At 59.1% G+C, this 12,947-nt stretch overlaps 1 protein-coding gene across 9 annotated transcripts in view; it reads left to right on the plus strand.

Moving 5' to 3' along the window:
- Positions 1–11,277, plus strand: part of PPP2R2D (protein phosphatase 2 regulatory subunit Bdelta) — a 25,471-nt gene extending 14,194 nt beyond the window's left edge. For 3 of the 9 annotated variants that reach the window (XR_896598.2, XR_896600.2, XM_023538040.1), the window contains exons 2-4: positions 1,120–1,215; positions 3,980–4,043; positions 4,924–5,682. Coding sequence is in view for 2 of the 9 variants with exons in the window: in XM_023538040.1 (XP_023393808.1) it covers positions 1,120–1,215; positions 3,980–4,043; positions 4,924–4,980 (217 nt within the window). In the remaining 7 variants the exon portion in view is untranslated. Of the gene's footprint in view, positions 1–1,119; positions 1,216–1,379; positions 1,883–3,979; positions 4,185–4,923; positions 5,683–10,333 lie in introns of those variants that run through there. The other 6 variants (XR_896599.2, XR_002783373.1, XR_002783374.1 and 3 more) reach the window with 4 other exon arrangements.
- The last annotated feature ends 1,670 nt before the right edge of the window (positions 11,278–12,947 follow it).

Consider the following 12,947-nt stretch of genomic DNA (forward strand, 5'->3'; position numbering starts at 1 on the left):
GTTTGTGCTCACCTTTCAGATTTACGTTATGGCCACTGTGGGGGGCACTTCTGCAAGTAGTTCCAGCTTCAGGGCCATTTCTGATCAGTGGCCACGTCCTGAGTGACAGCCTCCAGCAGCCTGTCTGGACATGCTGTGGCACTGGTGTCCCCATGCCCCGGCCTGTGCACGGCCAGCTGTGCTCGCTGGCGGTAGGCACGCCCTGGGGGCCGGTCCTTCCTCAGCAGCCGGAGATGAGGTTTCTGGGGCAACCAGACGTCGAGTCTGGTTGTGGTCACAGAACAAGCGGATGCTGGCCCGTGGGAGGCCACATCGTGCTTTGTCATTACTCGGTCAGCGCACGGAGCCGTGGAGAAACCCCGTGTGCTCCGCAGTCTGTCACGGATGCGTTTTATGATTCAGCGTCGCGACACCCATTTAGATCCATTCCCTCTAACTGAAGCATCAGCCTTAGGACACCTCCAGCACTTTTTAGGACGTTTCCAGCACTTGGCCTTGTTCATTGCACCTGTGGCCTCGAGCCCTAGTGAGCTGACGGACACGGTCTTTGCGTCGATGGTATCAGAAGTCCCAGGTACCTGACCAGCAAGAAATGACATCATCAATGTCAGTGGCAGTGACTTTGTCCGGACAATGGAATAGAATTGTACTGTCTGTAATGTTATTTTGTACAGAAGCCAACAAAAGTTACTGTATAGAATATTAAAACGTTTCTGTTAATATTTTATAAGAATAAAAGATTTGTTTTAAAAATTAATATAAGGCATGCATTATAAAGTTAGGTACCAGTCTCCTAGGACCAATTGTTTTCTTAGTAACAATTTCCTGAATTTCTACCCTTCATCCTATGTTAAGACAGCCGAGTCTAGATGAACCCCGGTGCTCCAGGGGCAGGATTGAGGCACTTGATAAACCCAGGGGTCCACGTGGGCCCTGGGCTCCAGAACCAAGAAGAGGCCGCTTGGTGATTACAAGTTACCTGCAAAAATCTGGCGTTATCCAGGGAGAAAGTTTTAGATGTGTCGATCTTTCCCTTGATCCTTTTTATTGATTTTTGGAACTCATTGTCCCCCCCTCAAAATCGTAACGTCATAAACTGCTCCTGTATTTTATTGACAGCTACATCATCTCGACTGTTGAACTGAATCACTTCGGAGATCTCCTTGCAACAGGGGACAAGGGCGGCGGCGTTGTTATTTTTCAGTGGAACAAGAGGTCAGTAATTTACAACCTACAAACAGTGACATCATTCACCCTCCTCTTCTCGTCATGATGAGGAGGGACGTGCCGTTCCGGCCCCAGCCTCTCCCTGCGTTTAGGTGCAGTGATGGCATGTTAACCCTACCATCTTCTTCGGAAATTTTCTCTGGTACGATCGAGAAGATGTGTGTTTCAGCTCACTGACGTCCAGCCACCAAGCCCCTGCAAAGTCCCCAGTGCCCTCATCTTTAGCGAGGGAGGAGAGTCCTTGCCCCACCCCCTGGTTGTCACATGTCGTCACAGGTTGCCATGAGGACCTAATGAGGAAGGTGGGGCGGTGGGCGTTTGCGTTTATTCGTTCTGTCCCATAATCAGAGGGGCTGTCGGAAGCCCCAGCCAGGCAGAGCTGGGCCCAGCCCCGTGGTTCACGGTGCAGCCCCCAGGAGGGACCTGTGTGTCCGGCACGCATGCGCTGCCTCCTCATCCTCAGCCCGCAGGCTGCACTGTCGGCGTGGGATGGGAAGGCATCCCAGAACACGGCCTGGCGGGTGACGCGATGCTGCATCATAAAACGCACGAACACCGCGTCTGGAATTGTTTTGTGCGTGTTACAAATTGGCACGAGAGGTTTCCTACTGTGGCATTCCAGTCCCTTGCCTCTCACGCGGCTGTCGGCTGTCGGGTGAGCCGGGCGGGCTTGTTCGTTGCGACCACTGTGGGGTGCTGTCACACGCGCGTGTGCTGGCTGGCCGCTGTCACAGGGGAGTGTGGCGTGCATCCTGCGGCTGACTCCGGGGTCCTGGGCCTGCTGGGCGGACTGTGCGGGGCCAGGCTGCACACCCCGGTCTCACGACCCCTGCCCTCCAGAGCACCATATTTAACATCTGCGAAGCTGAGTAAACTTAAAATCCTGGTGTCTTGTGATGGCCTGGTGGCACACGTTGCCAGTGTCTCAGATCAGAGGAAATGTGGTCGGGGAGGCCACACAGCCGCGGGAAGGTCAGAGGGCCAGGCACGAGGCAGCCTCGCGTGTCTGAAAACCTACTCGGTGTTGCTCAAGCGCGGACCGAGGCGGTGAGTGCACGCCGCCTGGTGACCGGGGGCTGCAGGGACAGCTCGGGGTGCAGGGCGCTCCCCACCCACACCCCGCCCGGCAACATGGGGCACAGACTGCCTGCCTGCTCTCCCGTGCAGGGTGCACGCAGGGCGCCAGCCACACAGGACGGAGTCACAGCCAGCAGTGGAGGCAGTGCCACCAGCAGTTAGGAAACAGGGGTGTCATCGGGTGGCCCTCAGACCTCTTACGCCCACCGCGTCGCCCAGTGCCCAGGGGTCGAAATGGAGGCGGCTGCGGGGGCGTGCAGTCCAGGCCCAGAGCCCTCGCGTGCACCAGGCTGCTCTGATGGGAACCGCAACTTCCGCCGCCCCGTGCTGCCACCTGTGCATCTGTGAACCCGTGGTGGTTTCTGGGTGGGTCACTTAGTGACAGTGGAGGACTTTGACAGCTAGCAGCATGCACACCGTCACTTTAAATTCAGGCGTGCTGGAGCAGCGGGGCCTGCCGGGCCTCCCCGCCGCCTGCCCCGCCCTCACACGACACCCGCTCCTCCCGACCAGGCAGCTCGCTGCACGCGGCGCCCACGTGCCCGGCTGGGAACGCTGGGTCTCACCACCCCCAGTCCTGGCCCCACTCAAGGCTGCCTTTATCTGTTCGGCCTCAGTGGAACGAGCGTAGCCGTGGCCCAGTGGCACACGTGAGCAGGGGAGGGGCTCCGCCATGGACCGCGTTTATGTACCGCAGCGGCGGGCGGGGGTCCCGGGCCTGGTGACCCCACGCCCACATCCTCTGCAAAGCCAGGCCTGTGCGTGAGCTCTCAGTGACCTCTCCAGGGTTCAAAATAGACCCGTAAACTGTCTAAACTTAGCCGGGTGAGAGGGAGAAACGTCGCCCCTGGGCCTTCTGGGCCCGCCCTGGGGTGTTTCACTACACAAACTCCAAGAATACTGCCGCTGATTTTTCATTGCGATTTTAAAGTTCTTTTCTTTCCTACTGGACGTCCCTGGTGTTGAGCCTGTTTTCCTTTTTGGTCACGTTCAGACACTGTCATCCACGACTGCGCCCTTCCCCTCCCCACTGTCCCCATTCAGTGCAGATGTCCCTGCCCTCGTCAGAGACGGGTCTGTGTCTGTTTAGAAACCTTTTATTAAAGTCTAACATGCACATCAAAACGCCCTGCCAGCAGAGGGGCAGGCCCACAAACACGCGAGTCAGCCCACGCCAGGTCAGCTCCCACGGTCCCTCCTGTCACCCCTTGGCCCCCCATCCCGAGGCGTAGCGCGTGTGCTGGAGAAGCAGGCCCGGACGCAGGTGACGGTCCGGGCGCCCAGCTCGTAGGCAGGAGAGGACAAGGGAGGGCTCCGCCAAGCCTCCCGTGAGGACTCTGCAGCCAGGCGACTCGCCACAGGACAGACGGGACAGCGAGGCCGCAGCGTTAGGCATCGGGGCCCGAGAGGCAGTTGGTTCAGGTGCCAGTTTAGTCTTGTCTTCAACAAGAAAGTGTCCGCCTTCGTCATGGCTGTCGGGCGGAGCGGCTTGGAATCGACAGCACCCATCACTGCAGCCTGTCCCCACGGCTCAGTTACGGGCCCTTTGGGGTGTGACCTGTACAAAACTGTCACTTAACTGGGAACGCAGATCTGCTGCTTTGCTTCCTGCCGTCAGCGTGTTGCTCTCACGCCGCGCGATCTTGTTCTGAACGCCGTGTCCTTCCGCTCCCAGGTCCCAACACAGACGCCCGCAGACCTCGTGGCGGAAGCCAGTCGCGAACGCGCACGCGCACCCTGTGAGTTCCACTTCAGTGAACGGCGATCAGGAACGGAGCTTTCTGCGGCCGGCCTGAGGGCCAGTCTGTGGCACTCGGGGTCACAGCTGGAGCCCACGGCCTGCGGCGGGGGTCTGCGCAGTCCGCTGCCTGTCCCAAAAAGTGCGGCCGCTTCTGCCTTTGGGACGTTTTCCCTCTGATGGGCGTGACCTCACGTCCACTGCCTCCCTCGCTGCGTCAGGGGCTGTTTTAAATAGTCCGCATCCGAAAGTTCAGCGTTGCTTTTTTCTCCCTCGATTTGCTAATAGAAAATACTGGCTTTGGTTAGCACGATGTTTAACTTCACGCGTGGAACGACGGATCGTGTAAGAATTGATTTAGAAGACAGGCTGTCCGAGGGGTAGGCAGAGGTTCACCTCATTTAAACGACAGACTGTTTTAAGATGAAAGCGGTACTGGCTGATCACACGTTTTTGGAAGTTACTGATTTCTCCAGAAAATGACAGCCCTGTGATATGTGCAGACCAGGTGGCTTCAGCCGGATTTCTCCACATTCGGGGCAGTGTCTGCTGGTCACAGTAGATCTCGGTGACTCCTCTGCTGGGGCTCAGCGTCTGGCACGTGCTCGTCCGTGCTTTTACTCACGTAAACCTCACAGAGCGCACGGGGCTTTAAATCCTAGCGTTTCCCGCTTCGTTTTGATTAGTGTGGTCTTGACTTGGTTGTTCAGTTTATGTGGTTACTCGGTTTGTGAAACGCTGTCCAGTGGGCAGTGCTGACATCTCTGTTGTGCTGGTAGTGGGAGGAAGTCGGGGTCGCTGCGCCCCGCCCTGCCCCGCCCCGGCCGAGCCGGTGAGCTGCCAGTGTCTGACTCCATTTCTCTTCTTTCTTGCAAACTTAGGGCTTAAAACCATGGCCCCTGCATCCGCTTTACTCTCTTGAACCCTGGCATCTTTAACCGTTCTTCTGGATGAAGTCGGAGCGGTGCCGAGAAGGGAGGACCCCGCGTCCGGCCCCCAGAGCTCCCGCTGCGAGCAGTTGGACGCGCCGCCTCCCGGCTTTTCCTGTCTCCGAGAGCAGGTGCGTGTGTTCAAAGCACCGGCTCGTCCTCTGCACGGCGATAGTGAAGCTCCCAGTACCAGGGAGGGGCAGGAGGCCCCAGTGCAGCGCGGCGACCTCTGTGACCCGCACTCGGTGTCCGTAAGCCTTTCCCTTCCCCTGGAGAGTTGAGGCACGGGAATGCGCCTCTCAGGGTTCCCGTACGAACTGGGAGAGCGCGGGCGTGAAGCCGCTGGCCCAGCACAGTGCGTGGCGGCGAGCCCTGCCCGAGGCTGCTTCTCCTTAACGCACCGTGACCCCCTTCCGTTCCGGCAGGGCACGGACTCGTAACCGCAGTCACAGTGCACGTGTCCCTTGGTTTACGTGCCACTCTATTCAGTTCATGGCCATCTTTGTGAATTTGTTTACTGCCCTTTGCTTTTTCTCCCACTCGAAGCTCCCGTTTTCCTTAGTGATTTGTGAAAACTCTAAAACACGAAGGGTTCGTTTATGCGGCCATTTCTTTCGTTGCCTTTTAAAAATGTTTGTCCCACGATCACGCATGCTTTAGATGCTTTTCCTTGTGACAGGTTACGTAAACATAAACACTTTTATTTTCTTACTTGTGTCTCTTAACTCTGTAAGATCTTTGAGCCCGTCACACGAGGGAGAGGGGGCTGCTTGCGCTTCTCCAGGCACTCAGCCACCTGCCCCGTGCCCCGTGGCTCTGCCCCTTCCACGCACTGTCAGCTGCCCCGGGCCTCCTCCAGGGACCGCTGTCACCTTCGTGTGCCTTGGGCTTCTTGCCCCTGGTTAACTTTCCAGACCGGGCCCGCCGGGCTGCTGCTGGCTGCCGCCCCAAGCCTGCGCGCAGCCGTCCTCGGACGTGGCCCTGTGTGCCCCACGAGCTTCCCTGACACCCGGGCAGCCACTGGGCCCAGCCTGGGTTCCCCGCCCAGCACGGTGGCCTCCCGGGGCAGCTGGGAGGCTCCGGCTCCTCCACGACCACTGTCCAGGAACCAGTGTTCGATGTCCAGCGCCTTGAGCTGCGGGGTCCCCTCGTCATTCAGTCAGCTTTCTTCGTTGTCGTAGCAAGACCTTGCTACCCCATCTTGGCCCGGAGCCAGCTCCTGCTCTCACTTTCTTCCGCAGGCTTCTGTGGTGGGGCCGCCGCCAGTTTGCTCCCGCCCAGAGTCCCAGTGCGTCGTCACGGGCTCCCAGGCTAGGGCCAGCCGAGAACCGTGTGCGCTGGGGCCTCGGCCGAGCCGCCCGGACATATCCCCGTGACTGTCCTGTGGGGACAGACCCTGTTCCCGGGAGCTGCGCTGGACTGGTAGCCAGCCCCTGGGGAGAGCCGGCCCCCTAACCCACTGAGCTCTGGCCCGCCTTCTGGGCGAGGGACCGGAAGAACAGGCCCAGCTCCACGGGAAAGCGCGTGTGCGGCCTGGGTCTGCAGCGTGGACTGGCCGCTGAGCCGGCCGGTCCACCGTGCTGCGGGGTGGAGCCTGCCTGTCCCAAGGCACCGTGGCTGCTCGCTCACCAGGTGCACTCTGCTCGGGCACGGGCCGCCTGTCGAAGCGGTTCCCACGAAGCACGCCTGCCCGAGAACGCCTGGCATGCGGCGAGCTCCCCACACCCACTGGCTCTGCGCAACTTGCTGCCTATTTGGGGGCTAAAGCGTCTTCCAAAGAATTCCGTGCTCGTAGAACTCCGCAACAAAGCGCGAGTCCTGCAGCATCCGGCCCACCGCTTCAGGGTAGCGCTCTTGAATAAACAGTTTCAGGACGAGAGTAGTTTTGTCTGCGGGGTAACTTATTTGAATAGATGCTCGGTATTGCCGCCAGCTTCACATGCGGAACCAACAAACACGCAGGTTCCTACATCTTAAAAAAGAAAACTCATCTTAGACCGGAAGCGCGCGCATCTCCTCGCCCGCGGTTTGCCCACGGCCGGTGTGGCAGTGCCCTGGCGTCCAGGACGGCGGGGCCCCCGTCGAGTTCCTGCTGAGACCAGACCTGGAGACTGGACGCCTGCCCAGCAGCAGCGGCCTTTGCAAAAGCAGAATCCACGTCGTCCTGGGCGCGTGACTGCGGGACAGTGAGAACGGGCCGTGGCCGGCCGGCCCGTCTGCTTAGTGAACCCTGGAGCCCGGCGTGGACACGCCGGCATCGGTGCAGCCCTGGCCTCCAGGCAGCGCAGGGCCCTGAACCAGGACATAGGCCAGCGCGTCCCGAGGCGCCTTACCCGGTGGCAATGGAGGCCCCAGCGGCGCTGGTCCCGAGTCAGAGATGGGCCTGCGCTCCCGGTACCTCCCGTCAGGCCCCAGCACGCACTGGCACGTCTTGTCCAAACGTCTCAGCACAGAGCTGGACCCGGGTCCCTGGACGTGCTGGGAGGCCCTCAGTCCTGCTCGGGCCACAGGGCGGTATCCCCAGATTGCTGTGTTTGTTCACGTTCAATTAGAAATCAGGAATCTGCAAGTAGATTTTTTTTTAATTTAAAATTAATTCTTATATTGTGTATTGGTGCGCATGGTGGCACTGAGGGTGACGGCCTCTCCTGCTGGGTGCTGGCCCCTGGCCAACCTGCTTGTGGGTTACAGGTAGCCTTGCCATGGCACCGTCACTGGCGGGGGGCTGGGATTGACACACGGTGTCCCTGTGCCCCACACTGCACTCCACACAGCTGGGGAGCGGGGCCACCTGCGCACTGCAGGGCCACAGCCTCCCAGCCCCCTGACGCCATGACAGAGGGACCGCTGACCCCTGGCCATGCAGGGGCAGGGGCGCTGCTAATGTCTGACCTCGTGCCCACCACGACCCAGGCAGCAGCCACCTGCGGGTGGAGGCCAACAGGTCGCTGGTTGAGAACAGAGGATCCTGTGCGTGGCTGTGCTGCCTGGGCGTGTGCAGCGGGCCGAGGCTGACGGACTGCGGTCCACCGACCTCCCATCTGACTCCAGCTCTTGCCTGAGCCATGAGTGTCACACTCGCTTCTGAGTTACCATGCCTATGGGCCACCCAGGCCTGTTGGGACTCTTCTAAGAAAGCTTTTGCCTGAAGACACAAGTAACGAAACCTGTTTCTCTGATCATCAGTCTGGTAAGTGCTGAAGGTGACTTGTTTCCAGTTCACTTTGTTGGGCTGTGTGACAGTATTTGGTGGTGACGTAATTCTCAGTTTTGCTGATCTTGTCTTGGCTTGGGCGGCACCTGTTCCTCTCCTTAACATCCCCAAGCATCAGTGACGTCACTGAGAGGCGCCACTCCTGGCTCGGACCCTCCCGAAGGCGGGGTCCCTCCCTTGCCCACTTGCAGGGCTCACACGGAGGGGCGCCGAGGCCCAGGGCCCGCGTGGACCTCCGCCCATGTGCGTGCCCCTCACCCAGCCACTGGGTGTCTGCCGGGCTCACGGCCTGCAAGACGACTGTGTCCTGAGACAAATCTGTGTGCCTCCGAGCTCCTCGTTACTAGAAAATTGTCTCTGGAAACCTCAGCGCATCTTTACAAATATGTGCGTCCCGTGAAGATGAGAAACATGAGTTATGCCAAGAACTCACCTAGAGGGGAAATTTTATTCTCCAAAAGCTAAGTACCTGACTGCAGTGCAGCTGTGGTCCTTCTAGAAACGTCCTCTCACTGGGGTGTAACGGACGTGACCGTTCCAGGGGCACAGCCCAGCACCCTGGCGTTCGCATGTGCTGCAGCGTGGTCACAGCAGCACGCCTAGTTCACATCCGTCACCAGTTACGGAGTCCCTGGTGATGAGGGCTTTTAAGATGACTCTCAGCCCCTTCCGACAAGCAGCGCCCCCAGCGTGGGCGCGCTGCAGTCGCAGCCCGGGGCTCGCCGCCTCCTGCTCTCACGGTGAATTTGTTCCTTTGACCCTTCGCCCGTTTCTGCGCTCCACCCCCGCCTCTGGCAGCTGCCAGCCTGACCGCTGACTCAGCTGTGCAGTTGGCCTGATGGTGACCTGGACCCCGCAGGAACCGTGCCCTCTCCTACTTGCTCCGTGCGCTCTGCCCGTGGACTGGCGGACACCGCCTCGGTCTGTGACCACCATGGTTCCGTCACTCAGTGTCCGTTTTGGCCGCTGTGAGTTCCTTCAAGTTGGCTGCGTGTCAATGCGCCACCACCTCGAGACATCCCCACCTTCTGGCACCGCAGAGGGGCCAGGATTGGGCTGCCTCGGAGCCCACCACGTGGGTGGCCAGGGGCTCTGGTTCGTCGGAGGGTGGTGTCAGGAACCAGCATCTGGCATTGGCCACCCGATGCAACTGGAGTGTCGTCACTTGGCCCTGTCACCGAGCAGAGCTAGGAAATGCAGGCGTGTGCTCACACACAGTATTCGTTGTGTGCCCTGCAGACATAACACACCTAACATGAACGCCACACCACACCCCGGGCTGCGCCTCCTCCTTCCCGTGCGACGCTGACATCCTAGCGCTCAGCAGTGGCGCACGCAGCCCCTTGGGGACCCGCGCCCGGCGGGAATCGGCATCTAGGCGCCGGGCGGTGTTCACGCAGCTCTGCCTGCAGCCCGTCGGGTGGGTCCCCTCCCTCCCTGCCACACGGGGCTGTTCCCCCAAAACAGTGCTTTTAATGGACTGACCAGGGCAGCAAGTCAGGAGCAGAGGTGCCGCATGCCTCCTGCCCCGCCTTCCCCTCCCCCACCCCCAGCCCCGTAAGGAGCCGGCCTTCGTTTCCGGCACATTCCCACCAGAGTTCTCGTGCATACGGTAGCGTCCTGTGCGTCCTCTGGTTCACCGGTCTAGTTTGGACTCAGGGGGCTCATCTCATCTCTTCTCCCAACGGTGTCAACTGGGGCAGCTCGCCTGACACCAGAAGGTCCAAGCAAGGATGGGCCACCCACTGGGCTGGCCCGTCCTTCCCAGGTTGGCCCTGCGCCACGCCAGTGGATTCGAGGGACGGGGTGGCTGTGGCTGCCAGTTTACAAACGACCCGGCAGTGCAGCCCACACGCACTGGGCCGATTCGCAACTGCCCGCCACTGATTCCGGTCCGTTGGGTACACAAATACTCACTTGAGTGTATCTTGGAAACGAGTCGGTTCGTCGACCCTTTTCTGAAGCTGCGCTGTGTGGCGTGTGGACCACCACAGCCTGCTCGCCCAACCCCGTGCACACCCGTGCCGCAAGCATCACACACAGACAGGTGCGTTTTCAGACGAGTTTCTGTTCCAGGTAAGTTCCTAGAAGCAGCTTCGCGGTCACGTGGAATGTGTCCTGTTAAAGATCTGTCCAATTTCCCTCCAGGGTGCTGTCCCCATCTGCATGTCTTCTGGCAAAGTACAAGTGTCACACTGGTTTACAAGCTCACTCTGGTTACTGCAGACGTCTGGGTCAGGAAACCGCGTTTAAACGTAGCAGGCAAGTGTTCTAATTTGTGTTGCTCTAAAACTGTTTGGATAAATGTTATTTAACAGTACGAAGGTCCGTTTGCTGAAGCTCAGTTACTGTGTCGTCAGTCACCCAGCCTGACACATGTACGCACAGTCACGTGACCACTGTAACGGTGCAGAGTGACGGGAGAGGCCCCTAGGAAAGCCCGTCTCGCTTGTGCAACGCGCTTCCGTAACGGATGCTGAGGACTTGAGCCCATTTCATCAGGAGCTTGGCTAATGCCATCGGTGACAGGAACAAGCATGACTGCCCAAGTGATGGTTCACGTGGCAGTGGGGGACTGCCCTTGCTGGGACGTGCTGAGCACAGCCCACAGTGGACAGAAGCAGAGAGACAAACCCTTCATTTCCCATGAAAGACAAACACTCCTGAACCGCCTGGCCAGAGCAAGTCAGTGTCACCTCACAGACCTCCTCTCCTTAAGAGCCTGCATCACAGAATTCAGATGCCATCCAACCAGCCTCTCTGAGTGAAAGGGCGGTAGACGCTTCCAAGGTAACTGTTTCAACAGAAACCAGGATTTTAAAAAACTGTTACATTTATTTTAATACAACTGAATTTAGTGAACAGCATATAAAGTGTATCAAACAGGCAGCCTTTGGAACATGCTATAGAGAAAATAAAGAACTCGACAAGGGGAACTGAGCCGGTTTAATCAAAAAGCTTTTATGACGTGTCATTTTAAACCATATGTAAATACAGTCACCTCTGAAAGATTTGGCAAAGATTTATTTTTTCCTATTTCCAGTCTTTTAAAGTAGACACAGATTTGCTGAGAATGAAGCCGATTCGAAGAGCACGCAAAAATCGATCAGACGACACGACACGCCTCAATTCAGCAGTCTGGAGTGGGACGAGGACGGGGCTGGGCAGATGGCAGCCTCGTCATCCCAGGTGGTCGCTCAGTCCACCCAGCGACAGGAAGCAGGCCAGTGTGCGCTGCACAGGGCTGCCCTGTGCCCACGGCTCTGTTTACAGTGTGACCAAGGACAGCAGCGGGCAGCGGCGGTCTTTGAGGACAGCCGTGCCCGCTTACCACAATTCCTGTAGCAGTGACTAGAAGGCCACAGTGTCGGTCTGGGTGGACCTTTACGTAGTTCATCTGAACGTCAACGTCACTCACTCTCCCGAAATACTTAGTGTTTTAACTGAATTAAGGATCACACAATTTTGTTAAAATACTACACACATCATGACGAACACGGTAAAATTATTTATACTTAGATATTTGGATATTATAAAGAAAACACATTACCAAATCACAGTAGATGTCAGCGTGGCATGCTCACTCACTGACCCCACAGGCGTGACTACAGGGTGGCCGGGCTGAGCGTCCGTCCTTTCGTCTCACTAGGGATGCGGCATCTACAGAACACACACACACACACACACACACACACACACACACACACACACACACACACACACACACACACACACACACACACACACACACACACGCGGTGCGGCCGCGAGGACCACGACAGCTCTGCAGCTAGCTGTGTCGCAAGCTCCGGTGTCGATCCCGCTCCAGGAAGAAGCCGACTCCAGCTCCCCATCAAAAGGTGCTGGTGGAGGTGGTCAGGCGCCGTCCGATGTAGATCCTGCCGGGGGAGGGGACTCTGAGTGTGGCTCGTCACCCCACAGCGAGGGGGCCGCCGGCTTGCTTCCGCTCACGCGAGTGAGGCGGACTGCGAAGGGGTGGCGAACCTCCCCCGTCGGGGTGTCCCCTGACCGAGAGAAGCCCGGCAGTGCTGACGGCGTGGAGCACGCAGCCCTCAGGCAGAGGACACGCGCCCCCTGCACGTCCTCACAGCGAAGGGAACGCAAGCGCCCCTACCCTTCACTGACCCGGCAACACGCCGCAGGGCGGGCCACTGTCACTGCCCACAGTAATGGCCGCCGGCCTCATAGAAGCCAGAGCTGAAGCTGCGACTCGTGGAAAGGGGGACAGAAGTGGGGGAGCCCCCTCGGGTGAGCTGGAGGGTGGGGCTCAGCCTGACGGTAGGGAGCTGGCTGCAGAAACCCTTGTGAGGTGAAGGCCCTGCCCCCAGAACCCGATGTGCTGGCTCGGGGCGCTGGAGCAGTCCCAGTCTGTGACACCAGGAAGGCCTGGGAAAGTGCTGGCCACGGTGAGTCCGGACACACTGACGTCCAGGGGCCTGAGGCCAGCCCGGGGAGCCACTAGTGTTGGCGGGGGTCAAAGGTCAGGGAAAGCAACCCCACTCACCTCCCCCGAGGCTGCTGACTGGCCACAATCCGTGAGACCCTGAGCCCCGAGACTTAGAACACACGGGCCCACAGGGGCTCCGGGGTCCTGCCGCCCTCTGTCTCAGGCACAAGCCCGCCAGCCAAGACGAGAAGCCCGTCCTGACAACACAGCGAACCGCAGCCGGAGCGCTGTCCCCCACCCAGGGCGGGGCGGGGCGGGCCGGAGGGGGCGGCAGGGTGCTCAGCTGCACCTGTG

Source organism: Pteropus vampyrus, unplaced genomic scaffold (genome assembly GCF_000151845.1).
Source record: "Pteropus vampyrus isolate Shadow unplaced genomic scaffold, Pvam_2.0 Scaffold211, whole genome shotgun sequence".
Lineage (NCBI taxonomy): Eukaryota > Metazoa > Chordata > Mammalia > Chiroptera > Pteropodidae > Pteropus > Pteropus vampyrus.